Source organism: Fusarium pseudograminearum, chromosome 1 (genome assembly GCF_000303195.2).
Source record: "Fusarium pseudograminearum CS3096 chromosome 1, whole genome shotgun sequence".
Lineage (NCBI taxonomy): Eukaryota > Fungi > Ascomycota > Sordariomycetes > Hypocreales > Nectriaceae > Fusarium > Fusarium pseudograminearum.
In genome coordinates this window covers 3,659,718-3,683,136 of record NC_031951.1, presented here as the reverse complement: position 1 = coordinate 3,683,136, position 23,419 = coordinate 3,659,718, and the positions used below count along the sequence as shown (strand labels likewise).

Genomic DNA, 23,419 nt, shown 5'->3' with positions numbered 1-23,419 from the left:
GATGCTTAAAGGACGCGCATTAAGCTGATTGTGAATATACATCAGACCAACAGCCAGGTTCTGTTTCTGTTTTTATGCCTGTGCGGTGACCGCCTTGTTCTCAGGTAGTGATGAGGTACCGGCGTTTAGAACGGGAGCCGCGTCAGGGGCTTGGCGGTACAGAATAATCTCTGACTGCTTGAAGTATCGTCGAGCATCTGCGAATCGGTTAGTTCAGTGGGATTTGATATGAGCTAGGGATTGACTGACCTTCGTCGATAAGAACTAAGCTGAGATAATAACGGGTGGAGAACTTCTTGTTGACGTCGCGGAAAGTGGGTGTCAGATCAAAACCACCAAGGAACAGCCGGATGGGAATTGTCTCTCCTCGCGATGGCGAACCGTCCATGATCTCAAAGCGCACCAATGTCTCGCTTTCGTTATACTGGTTAGGCGCGGCGCCTGTTGTCTCTCTCCTAATGATGGAGAGCTCCATGTGCTTGATTTTTAGGCGGACGAGCAGGAAATAAATACGGCCGACAATAACATCCTTGAGATGGTACTTGCTCTTGCTGTACTCAAACTCAATATGCAGACAGTCCTCGATACCAACGTCCATCTTGATGCTGCTGTTCATCTCGGGGGGGATGCGATAGCTGTAGACCCAGATGTCCTTCTCGCGGATGACGTCGGCCATGCGGCGCGAGACTGTGACGCGGACGAAATAGCGCAGCTTGACGTTGATTCCATTGTATGATTCGTACTGCTTCTCGACGTTCTTAAAGTTGAAGTCGAAGGTCTGGGGGTGCTGAAGCTCGCCAGGCGCAGCAAGCTCTTGGTTCAGGGACAGGAATTCGTAATGGTTACCACGGTCGAAGAACATCTCTATGCGACGCATCAATCAGTATCTCGAGTATTGGCGAAGCGCATCCTGATCGTATAAAGGGGTTGGTTGCGTACCTATCGTGCCGATGAATTGGACCTTGATACCAGTATGCTCAAGCCTCTTGCCGTCCTTGGGACGAACAGTAACGGCGCCCTTGACAGACTCGCCATCCATAAAGAGGGGCGCCTTCTCGCGACGGTTCTTGTCGAGCTTAACATCGACCATGGAACGGTCATCGGTGTCGTCGAGGACAACGTCGATATCGACGGGAGTCGCAAAGAAGTACGACATGGCGGGCGAGTTGAAATTGACTCTTGTTGCCTTTTGCCTTTGCTATCGGGCGATGTCGTGAGGTAAGGCTGAGGCTGGCACGAGCTTCGCTTCGCTTGGTGATAGTGGGATGGCTGGGCTGCACTGGGCTGGTCTGAGCTGGGTTGTTGGTGAGGACGTCGGAGGTCGGCGGCGCTGACGTATCGGCCGGGGAGACAGGGGACCGATCAAGACCCACCCGAGCTTGCCGTGATATGAGACTTTTGGTTAGAGGGTTGGGTGTGAGTTTGGGAGGACGAATTGATTATGAGACTGTGACAAAACTGTATGTTTTTGATAATAAATGCAATCAGAAATCTGTCTACTTATTACCTAGGTATCTACGCATTGCATCTGCCATACTACCTATTCACAACAATTGACAGAGTACATCGTTGTCAAAGCCCAAGTTGTCAAGATAGAGGCATTTAATTGGCTCATATCAACTGTGAGAAAGATCAGAGGGGCCAGCAACTGAGAAAACAAGCAACTCAAATCACGTGATATGTCACGTCTTTTGGTGGGCAGCAAAACGCTAGTGCGGTCGGTTGCTCTTTCCCCACTACAATTGCCCTCACGTGGAAAGAGCGAGCCCTACCTCTGGCACTTACCTGGAACTTTTCCTGCCCACAGATTCCCAAAAATTCGCGGACGGCTCTAGATACCCTCAACCCCCGACATCAACACCTCACAGCCGGCAGGATGAAGTACATTCACTCCCAGGAGCTCCTTGAGATCCCCGAGGGGGGTACGTTGCGCCCGTTTCCCTTTTATTCCTGATCTTCTCGTCGCCGCCCGCTCGAATATCCTCGAAATCAAGGTTACTGGAGTTTTTGCCCGCGATTGACAAGCTGCGCACAAACGACGTTAAAGACGAAATGCAATGCCTTCTCGCAACGGGAGCTTCTGTATCATTTTTTTCACCGGGGGAGCTGTTCACGGGCAGGGCCGAGAATTTCAAGAATTATTAACTCGCAAGATCTGAAATGCTGACTCGTCTTGTGTTCTACAGTCAAGGTTGCCATTAAGTCGCGAATTGTCACCGTCGAGGGTCCCCGCGGCAAGCTGGTCAAGGATCTCAGCCACTTGGCCGTCAACTTCACCAGCACCAAGAAGAACCAAATCTCCATCGAGATCCACCACGGTGTCCGCAAGAACGTCGCTACCCTCCGAACTGTCCGAACCCTCATCAACAACCTGATCGTTGGTGTCACCAAGGGCTTCAAGTACAAGATGCGATACGTCTACGCCCATTTCCCCATCAACGTCAACGTCTCCCAGAACTCCGAGACCGACTTGTACGAGGTTGAGATCCGAAACTTCATCGGTGAGAAGCTCGTCCGCCGAATCGTCATGCACCCCGGTGTCGATGTTGAGGCTTCCACCACCCAGAAGGATGAGCTCGTCCTCTCTGGTAACTCCCTCGAGAACGTTTCGCAAAGTGCTGCCGATATCCAGCAGATCTGCCGGGTGCGAAACAAGGATATCCGAAAGGTAAGACGACCTGCTCAACGCTTGGTATTCCAGAGTGAATATGCTAACCCGGTACCCTCTAGTTCTTGGACGGTCTGTACGTCTCCGAGAAGGGCAACGTTGTCCAGGACGAATAAACGCGAACACGGACACGGATCTTGTTTCTTTTGCGTTTCTGGGTCTCAGGAGTGGCGAAGGTTCATCTTGCATGTCATGTAGCAAAAAGAAAGGGCTACTAAACAAATTTCAAAAAGCAAAGAGATGATGACTCTGGTGCCGACCAAACACTTGAATCTCGTCAGCGAATCGTGTATGTGACCATTTAAGGAGCGAAAAGGACTGGCTTTAGACGAGGGTTCGGGGGGTTTTTGCGATAAGACAAAAAAAAGGCGTTTTCACTCATCCCAATGCGCATGACTTGCTTGCCTCAGAACACCTCTGGTCCATTGTGAGCTCAGTCTGACAAATGAATCCGATCAATGATAAGACGACTTGCCGCAGCATAAACCTCGGTCAATCATAGCACGGCACTGTTCACACAAATGGTACTTTGGGTCAAAAACTGCATGTGAAAAAATCGAGGCTCGTATTTCCATTAAGACGTGCCTCGTAACGAGTATATTCATTTCTTGTATCAAACTCGTAATTTTCCTTCTCGACCTTCATAACGAGACATTTCTCTTCTAAACTTTCCTTGCGTGACGTGATCTCTTTGAAAAAATAAAACAATACAAAACGACATTAACCATCCGTAAATGCACGAGTTACATAAAAATGTCTGTGGTTGAAAACGGGGCGGGTTGCGTGCGGATGGGGGATGAGGGGAAAGTCAAATAAGACGGTGTAAAAATAAGGTGGAGAAAAGTCATTATGTGAGTAACCAGAAACGCCAGCAGCCTTATGATCAAAAAAGTACAAGTCGAGCAGAGACAACATGCGAGCTCGAATCCCTCATGTCAGATGAGGGAGGATACATGTACAGTGTAGTATGTATATGTGAGACGAATGGGATGAAATGGGCGAGAAACGGGTATTTATGTGTTTCATCGCCTGCTGTCACGAGAGTAGTGCGACCTTGCTCGACTGCCTGCTCGGCTGTCTCTCGCCGTGCGACGAGTGCGGTTTGTTCGTCCGCCTGAACTTGAGCTGCCTGCTGTTACAGTTAGTACGGGGAAGCAATCATGGATGTGTCACATGGGGGACTTACTGGGACTGGTGTAGTCACTGTATGAGTAGTAGGAGTCGCTGTATCGCGATCGCGAGGATCCGCGGGATGATCGCGCTGGCTTGGTGCTCGCAGGCCTCTTGTCCTTCTTAAGGTTAAGGAGAGCCAGGAGTGTGGCCGCAAGACCAGCGATACCGAGCCACTTCTTGCCGTCGGACTTCTTCTCACGGCGGTCGCCGGCAGAAGAAGGGGAACCGCCCTTTTTACCGCCGAAACCGAACCAACCCTTGTGTCGAGGTCGGCGGGAGTGGGCAGAGGCAGAAGGAGGGGGTCGGCTTCCGTGTCGGGAGTATCGCTCCTCATAGACGTCGACTCGCTCACGGCTTTCCTTGTCCTTGTCCTTCTTGCCAAAGAGGGCAACCCAGAGTCCGCGTGCAATGCAGCAGAAGCAGAGAAGCAGGAGTAGTGCTACACCGGCGATGACACCGATGACGATACCAGCAATGGCACCAGCACTCAAACCTCCGCCGCCAGTACCGCTCTCACCAGCCGCAGCCTCGTCACTGGTTTCAGTGGCCGTGGCTTCTGTGTCGGTCTCGGTCGCGGTACCAGACTCGGTCTCGGCGGGTGAGCCACTGTTGACGATGGTGGTGGTACCGGTGACTCGGTAGGGAGCCGAGTACTGGGTGGTGAGCTTTCCATCGCTAGTGATGACAACGGCGGTGGGCGCATCGTAACCAGGCTTTGCTGAGCACTGACCCTTGAAGGCACAAGTCTGCCAGCCAGCGCAGCAGATCTCACCGCATCGCTCCTGCTCGTCGAGCTTGGGAACACAATCAACGCCCTTGGTGGGTTCTGGCGCAGGTTCCCAACGGGTCATGAGTGTGCTGGTGTAGGTTTTGGTCTCTGTCCAGGTGGTGGTATAATCGCCAACCCAGCCTCCCTTCACAGCGACACACTGTGCGACTCCGCCGGAGGTTTCGCATGTCTCGCCAGAACTGCAGCAGTATTGGTTGTCAGAACCGCAGTATGAGTCGCAGTCTCGGCGCATGAGGTATGAGTAGCCAGCATCATGGAGATTATCTCTGGGTAGCGGGCCAGCAGAGCAAAGAGCTGCGGCAGCGAGAAGCAGCAGAGGCTGCGTCACTGAACGCATTTTAGCGGTTTTTGCTGGTGATGATCGTGGCTGTTTTTGGAGTATTGAGACTGGCGCAGTGCCGAAGTCAGAATACGTTGTTTGAATCCAATACCAGTCAGAGGTTGTGCTTGTTTCGAGTTGAGTTGAGTTGAGTGCGCAAGTTGAGGGATGAGCCTTTTTCTGATAAAAGCCGAAAACCAGTTGCGAGATTTTACTGAACTTCTGAGTGAGACAGGTGAGGAATGCGGTAGAAGCGGTTGTAGCGGGGTGAGCGTTGTTGGTGCCCGAGACTTTTTGCCGTCAACTGTAAATGGAGGTGAGAGCGAAAGTGAATGTGAGGTTGAAGGTTTGTGAGAGAGTCTGAGAGATTGAGATGAGGTGAGATGAGAAAGAAAGTATCCCAAGTTTCTCAGCGAGCGAAAGGGTTAGTGAGTCAGTCGATTACAAGCAGGAAAAAATGGGAAGAGACAAGAAACGGTAACTTTGAGTTCTGGGCGCTGCACCAAGAGTTTTAAGCGGCTGGTGGTGGGCTGCGACGAAGGCTTCTCTTGCGTCCCAACCTCCTGCTTAGACCTTGGGACTTACACCAGCCTCTTCGATTTTCCTAGATGGGGAACCTGACACAGGCGCAAGAAGGGGACCTGGCCCACACGACGGCGAATCAGCTTGAACACGATGCAACGGCTTTTTCTACGGAGAAGACTCAGCGCTATTGATTGTTTTGCGGTCAATTCACCTCTTTGCTGTCGGTCAAGATGCGGACTCGGTGTTGGACAGCAGGCGAGCGATGGATGCAATGCACCTCACTCCATGGCGGGGTGCCAGCTCATAATACCTCCTACTACGCCGCCAATTGCTCGCTCACTGGACAACGACCGATCGATAGCAGTCCCAAGTCCCCAAGCCCCCTGTAATCAATCCAGTTCGGCCCTGGAGCTAGACCACCTGCAGATTTAGGACACACTGGATGAATGTCATCACCACTTACACGCCCAGGGCCACCCCGGAATAGATCGCGACTCAATCAGGGCAGCCGAGCGTTTCTTTTTGCATGATGCAGATTTTAATTAAACTGTTCAGGGGCATAATACTCTAGTTAGTTCGTCTTATTGGCGCTTTTGCTAAAGTGCTGTGACTATTTGACAGGGAAACCGAAACTCGGAGGCTGGGAGCGCGCTTTCAGGGATTAATTCCACGTCGGTCTGGACTTGATCTTTAGTGGTGTCGTCAGCTTGGGGAAACTAGGAAATTCGACAAGGAAGAGTTGGGCAGCCACATATCGCGCCACATGCAGCTTTCAAGGTGTGGATCGCTTAGTGTGGCTACCCGAACAAGCTCCAAGTCAAGGTTAGAGGTAGACTTGGAAGCTTGGTGCTATGCCCTGTGACGCTCCGCGCGGTTCAAGTTGGTTGCATCACCAACGACCTCATCTCATCAGCTCCTCCATCCCCCTCCATCGCCGCTTTCCTCCTTCCGACCCCGCATCCTAGAATTACCTTACCTGGTCCATACTTTTAACGATCCGCTCGCTGCTCGCAGCTGCGACGCTGTAATCATGTCCCTCGACCCGCCGACGTACTTGGCCTCTCTCCAGAGCAACATCCGTCAGCGACCTATTCCCTGGGACGGTGCTGTCAGGGCCGGCACCCTCACCGAAGAACAGTATGCGAAGATCCGAGCTGTAGACAAGGCAAAGAAGCCCGAGCAAAGAAAGGAGATTGTTTCGGGAGACATTGATGGATACCGCGTCTTGTTTGTCGGCGATGAAGGAAAGACGAGTGTCCTCGAGACGGCAGGAAAGCATGCGAACGTGATCCAGTACATCCTCGTTTTGCTTGGCGATCTTCTCGAGGGTAAGAACAATCCCTTGACATGTTAGCGATATGCGGAAGTAGCGGTGCCAGCATGTCTACTTCCTCAGCTGCACGTTTCGTCATAACCAGATCCTCAAAGCTAACATGCCCTTTTTCGCGCAGCTGTCCCATCCCTAGCCAAGGCTCTCTTCAAGACAAAGGAACCTTACCGACATTTTTTGCCTCTACTCAACTCGACCAATGCCGAGGATCCTATTCCATTGCTTACAGCGCATGCGCTTACCACTCTCATGGCTCTTGCTCGAGATGAGTCGCGATCGACACTCCAGGCCTTGCCTGTGATTTTCACCTACCTCTCTGGCTTGGCCAAGAGCAACGATGCTGGGCTACAAGATATTGCTGTGCAAGAGTACTCCGGACTCCTCTTTGGACATGCCGCAAGGGAACAGTTTTGGAACCAGCAAAGCGAAACAATTGCCCCTCTTATCAAGATCCTCCAGACTGCTGCCAATATTGGGAACGGCGGAAGCTCTTCTGCTAGTCTCTGGAGCGGCAACACGGGCACCGCATCCACTGGCTTTGGAGGCTCCCTTGGTGGAGGTGTTGGACTCCAGCTTCTCTACCACGCTCTCCTTGTCATCTGGCAGATAAGCTTCGAGGCTGAGGAGATTGGCGATGACCTTAATGAGTAAGTGCTTGCGAATGCGAGAAATGACGCACAACTAACACCGCGCAGCGAGTACGATATTGTTCTGCTTTATACTCATCTTCTACGACTATCCCCCAAGGAAAAGACGACTCGGTTGATTCTTTCCACACTCTACAACCTCCTCGACAAGAACCAAAAATCACTTTTGCCTACCGCCGTTCTGGCTCGCCTCCCTGCTCTGCTCGAGAACATCAGCGGCCGCCACTTGACTGACCCTGACCTACTAGAGGATCTGTCCAAGCTCAAGGAAATGCTCGAGGAGTACACCAAGACCAAGACTACTTTCGACGAATATATTGCCGAGGTTCAATCTGGTCATCTTCGATGGTCGCCCCCTCACCGAAACACGGTCTTTTGGGCTGAGAATGCCCGCAAGATCCTCGAGTTCGAGAACGGAACAATTCCACGAAAGCTGGCCGAAATTATGCAACAGCCCTGGGATAATGACAAGCAGGTGCTCGCCATTGCTTGCAATGACGTTGGGTGCCTGGTCAAGGAGGTTCCCGAGAAGAGATACCAACTGGAGAAGGTGGGCCTCAAGAGACGGATCATGGAGCTCATGCAATCCGATGATGAGAACGTACGATGGGAGAGTCTCCGAGCGCTAGGAGGCTGGTTGAAGTACAGTTTCGAGCAAAAGTAAAGGAAACTAGTACGAAAGTCTAGAAGGGAGGTTTTTGTCTCTCGCAACATCTTGTTTATCACGGAAGCGACTTGATGTCGTCAAGCAAGGGTCAGGTCAGAGCAGGTCAGTTCCGAGTTGGCGAGCTTAGAGGGTTCACGCTAGACGACGAGCTGAGGACGAGAAGCATCAGCTTGTAATGGCATACTTTTGAGTTATTGGTAGTCAGCCGCAGCACTTCAGCTACTACATCGTGCGTAAGAATGAAGCTTTTAACACATGAAAGTTGGGATGTCGCTTATAATGAGGATGATTGTTGCTGTGGATTTGCCGCGGTGGATTTATTTCCCCCAAGTTTAGGTCCCTGGGTCCCCTCATTGTCGGGCCTCGGAGGGCGTTCCGGGGGGTCTGGGGTCGGTTTTCGGAGGTGTAGGCCGTGGTGACTCGGTGACAACCCCACCAGAGTCAAACAGTCAATTGGCTTACTTGGTTTGGGTAACTTGCATGATAAGTAAAGTGAACGGTACTGTCTGTACTGTACTCGTCTTTAAGCGCCCCCCTTCGGTTGTTTTTGTAGTTTAAACTTGTTCTACAGACTTCTTTTCCCTCTTCCTCACTCTATTCCCTGATCAGTTGACTCTCCTCCTCACTTACACTTAATTCCGTCAATTGAATACATCATGAAGAGCCTCAGCTTAGCCGCGAGGGCTGGTCCCCGTATTCTATCATCTACCACCGCACGGCCTACGTCACTTGCGGCTTTGCGAGTGTCGCAACAGAGCGTGCGATGTGCTTCTGGAGGTTCTTCTTCTGATCTTAAGAAGACTCCTTTGTACGACTTCCACATCGCCAATGGTGGAAAGCTGGTTCCTTTTGCTGGCTACTCGCTCCCCGTACAGTACTCGGGCCTTTCGCTCGCTCAATCTCACCACTTCACCCGCGAGCATGCCTCACTCTTTGATGTGAGCCACATGGTTCAGCACATCTTCAAGGGCAAGGACGCAGCTGCTTTCCTGGAGAAAGTGACGCCCTCGGATTGGACAAACCAGGGTAACATGCAGAGCAAGCTGACGACTTTCCTTTGGCCCAATACTGGAGGTATTGTGGACGACTCGGTTGTCACCAGAATTGGTGAGGATACTTACTACGTTGTCACCAACGGCGCCTGTCTCGACAAGGACACCAAGTACATTGACGAGCAACTCGGCAAGTTCGGCGGTGACGTCCAGTGGACTCGTCTCGACAACTCTGGTCTTGTTGCCCTGCAGGGTCCCCAGAGTGCTGAGGTCCTCAATGAAGTCCTCGCCAGCGACGTTGATCTCACAAAGCTCTACTTTGGTAACGCTGTCTGGGCTGAGCTGAAGCTCTCCGATGGCAGCAAGACTCACCCTGTCCTCATCAGCCGTGGTGGATACACAGGAGAGGATGGTTTTGAAATCTCATTCAATGGCAAAGATTATCCTGCCTTTGAGACAACGACGCCTGCTATTCAGTCTCTTATGAGCAAGGCTGGCCCTGAGCGTCTGCAACTCGCCGGTCTCGGTGCTCGTGACTCTCTCCGTCTCGAGGCCGGCATGTGTCTCTACGGCCACGACCTCGACGACACCACAACACCAGTCGAGGCAGGTCTGAGCTGGATCATTCCCCCTGCCCGTCGTGAATCCGGTGGCTTCCACGGCGCGGAAACCATCATCCCCCAGCTCACACCAAAGAGCAAGGGCGGATCTGGAGTCGAGCGCCGCCGCATCGGCCTCTACGTCGACGGAGCTCCCGCTCGAGAGGGTGCCGAAATCCACAAGGACGGCGAGAAGATCGGAGTCATCACCAGCGGCGTGCCCAGCCCCACGCTCGGCAAGAACATCGCCATGGGCTACATCAAGAGCGGCAACCAAAAGGCCGGCACCGAGGTGGACGTTGTTGTCCGAGGAAAGGCACGCAAGGGTACTGTGACCAAGATGCCTTTTATCCAAACCAAGTACTGGAAGGGCACTGCGCCTGCTTAAAAGGGGAGACGACGGGTTGATGTATCAAAGCGAGTTAAATGATTAAATGGGCGGATGATATCTGGGGAACAAATTCAACATGGGACACTTTGGAGTCTATTGATTATGAATATCTTATTATTATTAGTTTAACACGATTGGAATAGAGTCCACGAAGAATTAAACATATATTGGCACCTACTCGTTATTATTGCTTATGGTGAGTCCAGTCTCGGAATTTGGTTCTGGTTTCGGCATTTGACATGTTCCTCGGAATCCGGTGGTGACATGCCGGTATCTCGGTATCTGCGGCGGCTTGTAGATAGGATCCGTGGCTCGGAGACTCATAATCTTGACTTCCATGGTTACGTAGTTATCGTGTGAAATATTAACACTGAAGATATTGTTCACCAACTTGCTTCATACAACGAGAACTTGTATGAAACAAGGCCTCATTGAATGATCATGACCTGTCTTTATTTGAACTGGCGGCAGATATGAGATGACGCCTAATTTATCTCGGTGGCAGAGTCTGCCCCACGCCGGTGACCTTTCATGAGCGCAAGCCCTCTTGGTTCTCCCTCGTCGACTTAAATTCACCAGCCATACCCATCCTTACGGCGTGGGCGGCGAAAAGGATCATTTCAGTCCCAAGCACGGGCGACCGCAAACGGCAAAGTACTACTCCTTAGACAAGCCTGATATCATGGAGAACATTGCCTGTTGACTGGACACCCTTGGTCTTTAGACATGGTGAACCACGGCTCTACGACAAAACATCACAAAGATTTGAAGGGAAGGATATGTAGCCACAGATAAACCATAGGAAACCACCACACAAAAGCGTATGGCCTCCCTCAAACAAGCGGCAGTATTAGTCTAGCAACGGCCTCCCCTTCAATGATGACCACCCGTTGAGGAGACTGAGGTGGTCGAGACGCCAATTTTGGATGTTATCGGCGCCGTCGAGGAGACGATGTTGCGTGAAGAGAAAGGAAAAGAAAAGAAAAATCGGAGCAGAATTTTTGCATACCTTATGTACTAAAGTTAGCGGCGGCTGCGGCTTAGCGAGATCCGCGTGCTGACCTACTTTAGTGGGGCATCACTCTACAACATACCCTGAACTTGGAGATGAGATTGTGTATTAGTTATGTGTTCTGGACTCGACATTGAAGAAAAGATGGTGGGTTGTTCTAGAAAGCTCACGCGAGCTGGTCTTTTTCTCTTCTTGTGTATGTGTTCCTCTTGTTTCTGTCGGACAAGAAAAAGGATCATCACATACTAAGACAGTCATGTTGTTGTCCTAGCCAGTCAGCATATCGAATTAACATCACGAGTCCAGTTTCTCGGAGAGATCCAAATATTCTCGCAAAATGCATGCACGAATACTGTTTTGGAGACATCTCGTTAACTTAGTAGTGGGAGAGTATGCTGACCACTCCTGCTGCTATAAAAGTTGTATTGTTTACGTGTATTATACGGAACAAGCTCGATGGACTGTTCAAAGAGCCATCAAGAGCGTCTTTAATCGTATAGTTTTAGTCATAGTAACTAGTAGATATATAGAACTATTATACAAATATTTAGTACTCCTAGCCAGAAGAGATAGTTTGTCGACTGTGTACATGACTCTTTAAAATCGGTCGTGATAGATCGTCCACGAGGTACAGAAACAGGCCTCATGAGGTCCCGCAAAATCGATTCAACTACCCAGTCAGCTTGATCCCTGAAGATTTGCAAAAAGAACCCTGATGGCATGCATGGCGCATGGCTCCTGCTCTGGGCCCAGTTCTGGGTCCAGTTCCAACTCCTGTGTCGTCTGCGTGCTGCTCTGCTACCTGCCCACTTGCATTACGTAGACATGTACCTGACCCGAGGCTGCATTCAGGACCCTGAAATGAAGTTGAGATGATAATTGCAGTTATATAGGACGAGGAAGATATTAACACCAACAAGAAAAGAGTCAAGTGCAGATGTTTTATTATAGCACGCGGTCATTAACCATTACTACATCACGCTACATAATTATATGTTAGAATCAAAGTAAAAGTTAAGTGCTGTTTCGGCGTTGAATCTGTTCCTTCCAATCGTCCATTCTCTCGTACTACACGTGTAGCCCCTGCCACCCAAGATTGGACGAATTTCGACATCACCAGGCGTCTCAAAGTTGTACACACGACAACAGAGGAGAAAATCCATGCAGTAAAATGGAATTCACTGAATCCCATTATTGCTCTTGCTAAATCCATGTCCTAATATTTAAACTTGCCTTCTCCCACGCCTCTTGCCTGTCATGGTACATAGTACGCACACTCGGTCAGCCTGTCTTGGCGTCTCGATCTTATAGGGAGTGGATACTCACATATTAATCATAGCTCAGGTAGGCTGGTTTTCTTGAAATTAGTTCCTTCATTGACGTCTTTTCTTCTTTTTTCATTATTCTTCTTTTGCTTTATCAGATGTAAAAGCTTTTGTCTTCATCAATTAACGCGTCGAATAGCAGGCCCTAATCGCGTCTCGTTGATTCAACAGGGTTCACTTGAAAGTTTACAAGATTTGACTTGGAATGACCTCACACCCTTAACCGTTGCCGTTACCACACTTCACCTCACACCAATCAGCCTCACTTTCACCTTCGTCTTTATATCGAATTCCAACCGCAACCTCAAATTCTACACGCGACATACATATATAGAGAGTACGACTGAGAGAGCACTCAGAATGACACCCACAGGCGCCCGACTGTTCGTGGCAGCCGCCCTACTCTTCCCTAGCGTCTCTCCATCGCCAATTTTCGACGCTGGGCAAAAAGTTCTCGATGCCATCACAGGGGCACGCGATTCCATAACAACCACACCGCATGTTCAACAATCAAGTCGCAAGTTGAACGGAAAATTTCTGCACATAACAGGTATGTCACAAGCCACTGAAACAAGCTTTGGGGGTACTGCATACACATCGGACGAACTGCTGGTACCTCAGGGTTGCATTCACTGCGGCCAAGCCCACTGACAGCTACAACCATAGATTTCCACCCCGATGAATTCTACAAGGCGCATGCATCCACAGCCCAAGGCGTTGCCTGCCACCGTGGAGAGGGCCCTGCTGGCCTATATGGCGCTGAAACCACCGATTGCGACTCTCCACTCGAACTCGTCAATTCAACATTAGACTGGATACGGACTCACGTAAAGGATGACATCGACTTTGTTGTGTGGACTGGCGATACCGCCCGTCATGATAGCGATGAGAAGCGACCGCGAAGCGCTAGCCAGGTGCTGGAGATGAACAGAAAGGTCGCCAAAAAGGTCGTCAAGACATTCTCCGATGATGGTGCGCTGACCATTCCCGTCATTCCAACATTTGGCAACAACGATTTTCTTCCCCACAACATTTTCTATGCAGGACCAAACAAATGGCTGCAATCCTACAGCAGTATATGGCGTCGCTTCATCCCCGAAGAGCAGCGCCACTCTTTTGGTTTTGGTGGCTGGTTCGAGGTTGAGGTTATTCCCAATAAACTGTCTGTTATCAGCCTCAACACCATGTACTTCTTTGATCGAAATGCCGGAGTTGATGGTTGTGCCATTCCCTCGGAGCCTGGGTTCAAGCATATGGAGTGGCTAAGCGTTCAGCTGCAACGTTTGCGTGACCGTGGAATGAAAGCCATTCTGGTTGGTCATGTTCCTCCTGCTCGAACACGGAACAAGCAAAACTGGGATGAAACCTGCTGGCAAAAGTACACACTGTGGCTCAAGCAGTACCGCGACGTCGTCACAGGTTCTGTCTACGGACATATGAATATCGATCACTTTCTATTTCAGGACACCAAGGACATTGATTTGAGCCTCTATGACAAGGCCGACGTATACCGAGAACCCATCGAAGAAGACTTCTCCATTGAATCAAAGAGCGATTACTTAATGGACTTGAGAAAGTCTTGGTCTAATCTACCAGGCGAAGCCGCCAAAGCAACGGGCGAGGATCTCAATGGTAATGACGGCGATATCTATACCCAAGATGATGAAGTGGATGATATGAGAAACCGAAAGAAGGGCAAGGGAAAGAAGGGTAAAAAGAAGAAGGGCCACGGCAATATCGGAGGCAGATACGGTGAACGATACCAAGTGTCTCTTGTCAGCCCCAGTGTTGTCCCCAACTACCTTCCGACGATCCGTATTATCGAGTACGATATTACTGGTCTGGAAAATACACCGGTCTGGACCGACTCATTCGACGTTCGTACTGAGGCAGAAGAAGAAGAACTTCTGATTTTATTCGAGGAAGAAGATAACGAAACTCACCTGGAGCTGAAGAGAGATTTCGAGGCTGAGCGAAGACACAGAAAGAATCGCAGCAGGAAGAGCCGAAAAGGGAACAAGGGTAGGAAGGGTAGGAAGGGCAAAAAGAGGCCCAAGAACCCCGAACTTGTTGTACCAGAGGATCCTCCCAAGGGATCACTCCCTGGCCCCGCATACTCTCGCCAGCCCTTCACCTTCCTGGGATACACACAATACTTTGCCAACCTTACCTACATCAACAACGACATGACTGACTTGACCGAGACAAGTAAGTGGCGCGATGGCGATTTCAGCGATGAAGTGCCTAGCCACGATAAACCACGGCCAAATAAGTTTAACTACGAGGTCGAATACAGCACTTTCACCGACAAGATCTTCAAGCTGCCAGATCTGACAGTTCGCAGCTACCTGAGACTGGCATCTAGGATTGCCAAGAGAAAGGAGAAGAAGGGCAAGGGCAAGTCGGTTGAAGAGTACAACGAGGATTTTGAGGATGACTCGGACGACGACGACGACGTCTCCGACCTTCCAGAGTATGATGATGATGACGATGATGAAGAACCCGAGTCGGACTTTGACAGTACAAGGAAGGGCAAGAAAAAGAATAATAAGCGAAGAAAGAGCAACAAGGTCTGGAAGCATTTCCTCAGAGAGGCATTTGTTAGCACAATCCCTGAGAAGAAGCTCAAGAAGTGGTCACGGGGATGATTGGGATGGGATCCATGCGATATAGCAACTCATTTGGATACTTTTTTTTCTGATTGGCATATTTAGCGAGAGACGGACGGAACATGGCATATTTGGTGTTTACGGCGTTCCTGTTTTTGGAAACATGGCTACTGCCAAGTCACTGTTATCATTCGTTATACTACCTATTGCATTTTGATGTTGATGGCCTTATATGATTATTGCTAAGACATTTGACTGGATCATGCCTCTGAGCAAATCTTCCATCAGATCTGATATTAGTATACATACAAAGCATAAGATATTATCAACAGCCCATCGCTTTCTTGCATATCTTCAGTAGTAAACATGACATATAATTATGTGAATTATTCAGTACTTATATAATAAAGAAAATAAGGCTCCCTTTATTGGGATACCAAGTAAAAAGGGGTATCAAGCGAATGCAGCTATGTCAGGGAAAGACTGACATCAGCGATTCATACATCGTTCGTTTGTTCGTGTATCATCATCAACCAGTCCTGCTCATTTCACAAGTCAATAACTCGAAATCTTACATAATTTCCTTTTGTCCAGCAACGCCTCTGCTCTTACACACACGCGCACCTCCTATTCTGCGTTATTGACAACCCGCAACGCCCGGCGCGGACCCATGACAACACTGAAGAAACTCGGTTCTTCGCCCTCAAGCAGTCCTTCAGTTGAACCTCTGCTGTTGCTTGTCCCGGGCCGAGTGTCTTCGCTGTGCTTTGGACCTCCGGACCCGCTGCTGGAGCCCGGTTCTCCAGGTGTGGTATCGTCTTCGTCTTCAGGACGCCACTTGGGTTCCGAGGTGTATTGTTGATTGCGGTTGGATCCGACCCAACCGAAGAGGCTGCGCTGAGAATAGCCACGATTGGGACCCGAGGGGTTGAGCATCGACTGTGAGGCAACCGAGTATCGGTTTTGCACCGCCAAATGCGTTTTGTAGGCGTTGACTTGACGGCGGTAGAGCCAGGCACAGAAGCCGAGGTAGCAAGCCAGGGCGCCAAATATGCCCGCGATGACACCTGCAGCTACCAGCCCTCCATTGACAGTCCCTCTCTCTTCGTCGTCGTCATCAGAAGACGAGCTGGCCGTCGCTGTGGGTACGGAAGTGACTGTGAAAACCGGAGGTTTACCCGTCAAGAACGGACCTCCGGTGGCCGGCCCCGCAGCGGGGGTAGTCACCGTAGCGCTACCGTACTTGTCTCCACCGATAACCTCGCGTACGGCGTCAGGGACCTCGTATCCATGAGATCCAGCGAGAACAAAGTTGTCAGGATAGTGGTCAGGATTGTGATCACCGGCCGTGAATTTATCCTTCCACTCGAGTGAAGTGGCGTCAAATACGTACATGCCTGGATCACATTTGATATCCTCGCCTACTCCACCAACGACGACAATCTGACCGTCGTACATGGCGCAAGAGTGACCAGCACGTGGGGCTGGTCTATTCTTGTCGTTCTGGTCGACTTTGATCCATGTGAAGGAGGGAATAGTAAGGATGTACATATCGTTGTACTGAGTTTGGTTTCCCTAATAGCGTTAGCACTTGAATGGCGGTTGAGACGATAACAATGCTCACAAAAGGTAGATCCTGTCCACCAAACATGTAGATTTGGAAACTCGATGCATCAGGCGCACTGGCGATGACGGCACAGGGATTGACGCGAACACCTGGCGTATCTCCCGATGTCTTCTGATGGAACCATTCTGAGTTTGCAATGTCGTAGACGTTCAAGACGCTGAGATCCTCGGTGAAAGTAATGTTAGTACCTCCAGCAAGACCAATCAATACGCCTTGCTCTCCCCACCCAGGCACAAAGACAAGAACACCATCCGCTCTTTCGGTAAAATTACCGCTCTGGATACCTGCCTCGGTGATGTTGCGATAAGCTCCACTGTCACCCGCACCTGTGCCTTTGGAGAGACTGTCGACACCGGTGTTTACGTAGCCAGGATGGGTGAACTCAAGGAGGCTCTTGAGATACACACGCTCAACATCGCGAGACCAGTTTGGGGTAGTAGCCCAATCGAGGTGCCCGCCAAAGTACCAACTCAAACCGAGCTCTGGCACAGAGATGCCAGCTCCTTCAGCAGCACGATGGACTGGTCGATCTCCGGGGTCAGACTCATTACCGGCAGAAGTCTTGGGGTTTTTGAACTCAGTCCACTCTTCTTCCTTTATGGAATATCGCCAAACAGACTCGGGTTCGGGGTCGACATAAGGTGCATCGGAGAACTGGCCTCCGTAAAGATAGAGGTTGTTGTAGTCGTGCCAGAGATAACCCATAGACACCTCTGGGGGGCCATTGGGTTTATCAAGGCCCTTGAGAGAAGGTGAATCAATGCCCCAATCTTTAGTGAGATCCAGTGTTAGAAAATTGTTATTCCATGTGTCTTCGGTTTGGTCGGCTTTTGATCTAGAGCGACCGCCATACATGTAGAGTGTCCCGTTTAGCTGAGCAGCTTGAAGACCCCATCGAGCGCAAACTTCGGTAGGGCTGGTCTCGCGTTTCTTGATGACACCTGCACTGGCGCCATTTACGTCGGAAAATGATTGTCCATTCCTCCAACTGAAAGCTGGAAGAATAACGGCGATGAGGACTGCTAGCATGGTGTAACGCTGTAGACCTGAGACACTTGAGGCCGTACCCGAAGTGCTCTTGATTCTTGGTCGGCCTTTAGGATTTAATAGCTTGGAGTACCAAGTCCAAGGTGATGGTAAAGACGATTGCCGCGGGCGTTGCTGGCTACTGTTGTTGTCTTGTTCAAAAGTTGGCGTATTGGTCGAGTGCTGGCCGCTATCCTGGGTGTCAGGTTGCTCGCTCGCCAACAGTGAAGGTGCTGATGCAGAAGTGGGATAATCCAAATCGTGTTCCAGGCCGACTTCTTTAAAAATGGATCTTCTACCCTTTCTAATAGCGCCTCCCATTTTAAAAGGTGGTGTTACAAAAGTCTGAGCCTCACGCAGGCGATCCGAGGTGCGTTGCGAGTTAAAACGAGGCCGTGCTGGAGCTAGGAAACCCGAATTAGACGGGGGAGAGGATTTGACCATTGGCATCGTGACCAGGTGCTTATGCTTATACGAATTGAATGGTAGCTTGTGGCGATATCGTCTGTCTCATGAGTGGCTCAGATCGGCGAGTGCTATGATGTAGCCACATTCAAGCAATACCACTCTGTAAGGATCATATCCTGCAGATAACTTGATATGACGGGGTGTAGGGGAGTGAATTTGATTGGGGCTTTTGATGATAGCCTCTGGAATTGAGAAGCAGGCTGTGGGAGATTCAAAAGAAAACAATAATTGGGAGAGCCCATGGACAGTTTACGAAGGGGAGTCTGACGGTGTCTTTTGAAGGAGTTAGAGCCTCTAATTAACGGATTCAACAGTGATCGACGTCCGGAGCTGAGCAACGACAAGTTTGGGCTCTCTCCACTTGGTACAGTTCTCAATTTGCTTGGGCTAGACGAAGGCACTCGTTGTGGTACTGTAAACCATCTCGATAGCGATAGACAGCGAAGCACGCCGTTGTTTCTCAACCCCTGACCCACTGCATCATCGATATCCGCGGCAACTTTGCCTGTATTGAATTAGTCCCGATATCTATTGAGAGGATGAGACGCGAGACACGTCCCATTAGCCCGGGCGACGAAAGGGTGAGAACGGAGATACTAGACGCACCTACATACCAGTCGATTAAGTAGAACCTTGGCAATATGATTGCTTACCTGCTAGACAGAGATGCTGTACCTTGTACCTGGTGCACAACGGCACACCTCAGACAGGATCGTCACGTTGAGCGAGTACAATACAATATCTGGCAAATGTTCCGTAATGCCAGCAGCCATGCCTCCCTCGGTAACGAGGCGAGGTTTGAACGTGCCAAACAGAACCCTGTGGCGGGCACTCACACACATGCGCCCAAGCTTACTCTAAAGCAAACGAGTAGGCCAAACCAGAATTGGGACCAAAAGATTATTGTTTCCCCTTGTTAGCTTGACAGACAATCCAGCTGCAGTGTTGTTCATTACCGGATTCATCTCCGGGTCTTGGCATCGAGGGTGTAATGATTGGGCCACAGAGACGTGTCGATGACTTCACATGCTCCCGGGGTGTAGCCTTGGTTCTTGTTATTTTTGTTTTGGATTGTGTGATCGACCGATAACTAGACCGACAAACCAGACCAGACCCGTCCCGACCGCTTTTTGTTCGATGCTTTGGGGTACCTCTCCAGCATGATTTTGATTGTGATGCCATGTCTCGGGATCCATCACTTATTCGCTTTTCGTTGTAGTGCATGCAATAATGCAACGGTCGTGGAATCTGGGGTAAGACTTGGAATTGCTTTGTAACACCGAAAAAGGTTGCAGTGCAAAACTAGACTAATCAAGCATAATGCAGGGATTGTGCTAGTGTTTCTTGTGCTCGATCACGATCTGGATCAATCATGAATGAACAATGACGGTTGCAATTGGCCCGGATGTCGCTCGATCCGTTTACCGTTCTTGAGTATACTGTAGCATTTGGTGTAAGCATCACGCATATACAGTGCGAGTCGAGTATTGACAAATAACGAGGCCAAACCCAAACACCAACTCAAAATCTGTAGTGTTTCCATTTCGAGAATCATGTCTTGTGTTGTGCTGCCCTCCAAATCATCAACACGAGCCACTAGAGCCCCAAACAACCAAACAACAGCTGCTGGGGCTGCTGGGTGGACTGCCGCTATCCACCGGGCTCGTTCTCTCCGTGTTGATCATGCTTCTTTTCTCGTATGTCCCGCAAGAATGTTATCTTTAGACCAAAACAAGTCGGACCTTTATTTGATTGGCCCTACTCAGCTACCCGGCCCTCCACTGCATGTACTGTTTGCTGTTTCATTCTGCTGCGAGCTGAAGAGTGACATACCGCACCGCCACACCTCGCTTAGCCGGAGCGATGAGCTTCCGCCACAGAAGGTGCCACAAATATGATAGTGCAGGCTTGCATTCGTGCTGTTGAAGACTGTATTGGCTGTTGCTGAGGCGAGCTGGCCGCCAGGAGTTAGCTCTCCGGTTGAGGTACTATCCTAAAGCTCCAAAGCAAGAGTTTCCAAGTCCTGGCCGACTTTTATTTTACTCTCACGGAGCGGGTCTCGGACTCGGAGCGGAGCCGAGTTTTGAAGCCGTCTGTGTTCATGTGGGACGCAGGTGGGACAGACTGGACGTGCCTCGAACAAGGCGCTCCCTAGGCTTCGAACAAAGTGAGGCATTCAAACATGTGCGGGGAACGAGCATGTGGATAGCTTCATGGTGCCGGACCGACACTAATTTAAACAGAGGCAGTTCCTCTCGGCGGTGTTAACGAGTAGTAAAGCCCCTCACATTATGCCTCTGCTTTGTGGTAACGGATCAAAGGTCTCGTCTTCAACCAGCTTGGAGGGCACCTCCGCTTCTGGCGGTAGTTTAGATTCTCCTCGGTTCACCTTCAGACCCTGCCTCACTCCAAGCTCGCTTCCAATAAACTGCAAAGCTACTCCTGCTGCCTCACTCTGCTCGGGAAGAGTTGAAGGGACAAGGTAGACCGCCGTCAAGGGCCAGATCAGTTTCAGTGCGTCAAATACCGTCCTTGGGGATGGATTGTTACGAAAAGATGCCGGGTCGAGATGTCTCTGTGTCGCCTTCATGACATCCTTTGCCCCGTCTCTCACACGCCAGACGCAATGTGAACGTAGCACTTTAAGCTCATCTGGGGGGACGGGAACAGCAGAGTGATGAGATAGGAAATTCGCAAAGGTTAGGATAACATGATATCCCTTCACCCGTGCCGAGTTGAGCATGTTTCGCAAGTAGGGGTTGAAGACCTCGTCGATATAATGATAACTTGCGTCAAACGCGGTGAAATGATCTTCGGCGTTGAATATGATGCCGACGAGGTCATAATACTCGGCGGCGGCTACATCGAAGTCTCGAGCCCGGAGAATATCGAGCATGCGCTTCTGAACATGTGCCATCTTGCAGATGTACTCGCCAACCTCAACCGCCAACCCCTCTCCGGGGTGAAGCGTTTCTTTGATGGCCGCAAACCATTCTCGGGATTCTGGCGGACACTCGAGGGATGTAAGTAGGCATCGTACTTGCTGGTTGATTGTCAGTCAATAGTAGATGCCAAGCGTTGGATTGACTTACCACCATGTTGTAGGCAGGCCAGAAGCCCATCCTGTTACCTCCGTCTCGCAAAGAAGCTGCCCCTCTCTGTTTGAGAATACTGTACAGCCCATTCGTGTGAAGGTGCCAAGGGCTCTGTGGTGTTATACGGTTGATAGAACCCATAAGTAGCTGAAGAGTCATGAGTACAAGGGTATGGCTGTGGAGTGAAACATTTGTTTACCTCATAGTTTGTCAAAATCCACACTGTTGCAAGAACATCATCTCTCATGGGACCATCTGGCGTCTTCAGCGCTGCGCTGACAGAACTGAGAGTCTTTCCCAGATAAGCGCCTAATTCTTTATCGGTCTTCTCTACAGAACTGTTATCGATGGCAGTTGGATATCGCAGATTAGTTATATAAGTGCGAGCAAAGAGGTGTGTAGCCCAGAGAAGAGGACCCTGCGGGCCGCTTTTTTTGTAAGTGTCATGCAGAAAATCCAAGGTGTAGTAAACATTAAGAAGAATAGGAATAGAATGAGAAGTCCAATGCTCGTTGAGAGATTGAGGGATAATGAGAGACCCCCCTGTCTCGGTGTATTCGACAAGATCCAGTATGGTTGGCGAGGCAGGGCTCAGTGCATGATCATCCTCTGTTATAGTCCGAGGCGTGATAGCATCCCCGTTTGATGAATATGAAGATGAAGACGAAGAAGAAGAAGAAGAAGAAGAAGGTGTGCCGAATGACATGACCGACTCGCCAGGGGTATTTGGTTGGGTCCTCTTTTTCCTCTTCTTGATAGAAGATGGATTGGCATTGCGAAAGACAAGCTCTTGTTCATCTCGATAACCCGGACACTCTTTTCCATACTTGATACATCTCTGGCAAGATGGGCGACCGAGATCACACTGTTGATTCTGTTAGCAACTACGTGTATAGCTGGATGATTGATATGACTCGGATGTTTGTCTCTGGAAGAGATAACGCGTAAGCATGAGCAAGCCAGCTAGCTAACCTTGACACGCCGTGAGCGGCAGAGATGGCAATCTTTACTTGGTTTCCCCGTGTTGGGCATTGCGAAAAGAGACAAGCGAATATGGTAGACAGGTATAGGTTAGTAGTTGTATCTCTTTACTGAATGCGTTGTCAAGGTTGAAAAAGGCAATCCTTTCGAAGGAAGCTCTTGTTGTCCAAAGTGGGCTAGCGGGCATACAAGCAGCTGATAGCTGATGGGTTGAGAAAGAGGCACCCTTAGTCCCCTAGGTGGATTAAAGAATGGTGGTGGTATCACGTGCGGGGTCGACTACATCTCTACTACAGCAACAACTGCTACTATAGGTAGCCAAGTATTCACACAAGGCAAACTAAGCATTCACTTCTCTCTGTGTGGGTCATATCAATCGACCTTGATAGATTGGTCATGTCTGCGATCACACCCGAGTCACAACATCGTATCCGAAGGGCTCGAACAGGTTCAAGACGAGATATGATAAAGAAAGGAGCAAACGGAACAAGACAATATTGATAATGATATCCATAAAAACCTCTACATGTAACGCGATAATACTGTATGTCTACTGGCATATAATTGTAGCTGATACCTATGTATGTACCGAACAGGTTTGTAAAGCACGAGTTCGTCACTTTCACCTCATTTTTTTACCCACGCACTTGGCATTTGCGCACCTTTGGTAGCTTTTCTCTCTTTTCTCTCTCTTCTCTCTCTTCTCTCTGGGTGATTTTGATACCAGTGCTTAGGTACTAGAAGGACTGCGGAGGGCAGAGTCTTACCATAAATCGTACTACTGGGCATGAGGCATCGTATTGAAGTCAATATAACTGTGCAATAATTCAACCGACAAATGATTCTAGGCTATTCACTAATAATATGATACAAGTTCAATATCTTCAATTGATTAAAATGTAGTTCTATTGTATATATCCGATGTGCGTCGAGATTGAAGTGCATGGATGATGTTCTGAAAGCAGCCTCGAGCCTCCTGCATTGTACAATACTCCTGAACACTGAACATCCAAGTCACAAGCCAATTATTCTTACACGCTAAAATTAACAAGCAAACAACAATACGCATTTTACGTAAAGAAGCACCAGGTAACCTTTTGTTTACGCGCTATCGTGGTCGTGAATTTAGGCAGTGAAATTTGGCACTGCCAGCCAGCTGTCAGGGAAACCAATTC

The 23,419-nt window shown here is 49.8% G+C and overlaps 8 protein-coding genes across 8 annotated transcripts, besides 3 other annotated features; 4 read left to right on the top strand and 4 right to left on the bottom strand.

Annotated features, from left to right (window-relative positions):
- Window positions 1-72: 72 nt before the first annotated feature.
- FPSE_05635 (uncharacterized protein) lies at window positions 73-1,156 on the bottom strand (the record flags this gene model as incomplete). Its single annotated transcript, XM_009258753.1, has 3 exons — window positions 73-197; window positions 250-864; window positions 940-1,156. The coding sequence occupies 3 exons, from the start codon at window positions 1,154-1,156 to the stop codon at window positions 73-75; spliced, it is 957 nt and encodes a 318-aa protein (XP_009257028.1).
- Window positions 1,157-1,267: 111 nt separating this feature from the next.
- Window positions 1,268-1,302: a microsatellite.
- A 574-nt stretch (window positions 1,303-1,876) lies between these two features.
- On the top strand, window positions 1,877-2,784 carry FPSE_05634 (uncharacterized protein; the record flags this gene model as incomplete). The annotated part of the gene is made up of 3 exons (XM_009258752.1): window positions 1,877-1,922; window positions 2,187-2,668; window positions 2,731-2,784. The coding sequence occupies 3 exons, from the start codon at window positions 1,877-1,879 to the stop codon at window positions 2,782-2,784; spliced, it is 582 nt and encodes a 193-aa protein (XP_009257027.1).
- Window positions 2,785-3,690: 906 nt separating this feature from the next.
- Window positions 3,691-4,968, bottom strand: FPSE_05633 (uncharacterized protein; the record flags this gene model as incomplete). Its single annotated transcript, XM_009258751.1, has 2 exons — window positions 3,691-3,800; window positions 3,855-4,968. The coding sequence occupies 2 exons, from the start codon at window positions 4,966-4,968 to the stop codon at window positions 3,691-3,693; spliced, it is 1,224 nt and encodes a 407-aa protein (XP_009257026.1).
- Window positions 4,969-6,505: 1,537 nt separating this feature from the next.
- On the top strand, window positions 6,506-8,116 carry FPSE_05632 (uncharacterized protein; the record flags this gene model as incomplete). The annotated part of the gene is made up of 3 exons (XM_009258750.1): window positions 6,506-6,803; window positions 6,927-7,452; window positions 7,501-8,116. The coding sequence occupies 3 exons, from the start codon at window positions 6,506-6,508 to the stop codon at window positions 8,114-8,116; spliced, it is 1,440 nt and encodes a 479-aa protein (XP_009257025.1).
- A 659-nt stretch (window positions 8,117-8,775) lies between these two features.
- FPSE_05631 (uncharacterized protein) lies at window positions 8,776-10,098 on the top strand (the record flags this gene model as incomplete). Its single annotated transcript, XM_009258749.1, has 1 exon — window positions 8,776-10,098. The coding sequence occupies one exon, from the start codon at window positions 8,776-8,778 to the stop codon at window positions 10,096-10,098; it is 1,323 nt and encodes a 440-aa protein (XP_009257024.1).
- Window positions 10,099-11,062: 964 nt separating this feature from the next.
- Window positions 11,063-11,087: a microsatellite.
- Window positions 11,088-12,798: 1,711 nt separating this feature from the next.
- FPSE_05630 (uncharacterized protein) lies at window positions 12,799-15,086 on the top strand (the record flags this gene model as incomplete). The annotated part of the gene is made up of 2 exons (XM_009258748.1): window positions 12,799-12,988; window positions 13,105-15,086. The coding sequence occupies 2 exons, from the start codon at window positions 12,799-12,801 to the stop codon at window positions 15,084-15,086; spliced, it is 2,172 nt and encodes a 723-aa protein (XP_009257023.1).
- A 588-nt stretch (window positions 15,087-15,674) lies between these two features.
- On the bottom strand, window positions 15,675-18,150 carry FPSE_05629 (uncharacterized protein; the record flags this gene model as incomplete). Its single annotated transcript, XM_009258747.1, has 2 exons — window positions 15,675-16,622; window positions 16,672-18,150. The coding sequence occupies 2 exons, from the start codon at window positions 18,148-18,150 to the stop codon at window positions 15,675-15,677; spliced, it is 2,427 nt and encodes an 808-aa protein (XP_009257022.1).
- A 2,302-nt stretch (window positions 18,151-20,452) lies between these two features.
- On the bottom strand, window positions 20,453-22,295 carry FPSE_05628 (uncharacterized protein; the record flags this gene model as incomplete). Its single annotated transcript, XM_009258746.1, has 4 exons — window positions 20,453-21,211; window positions 21,261-21,410; window positions 21,463-22,128; window positions 22,236-22,295. 4 exons carry the CDS (start codon window positions 22,293-22,295, stop codon window positions 20,453-20,455), a joined length of 1,635 nt encoding a protein of 544 aa, XP_009257021.1.
- Window positions 21,917-21,953: a microsatellite.
- Window positions 22,296-23,419: the final 1,124 nt, after the last annotated feature.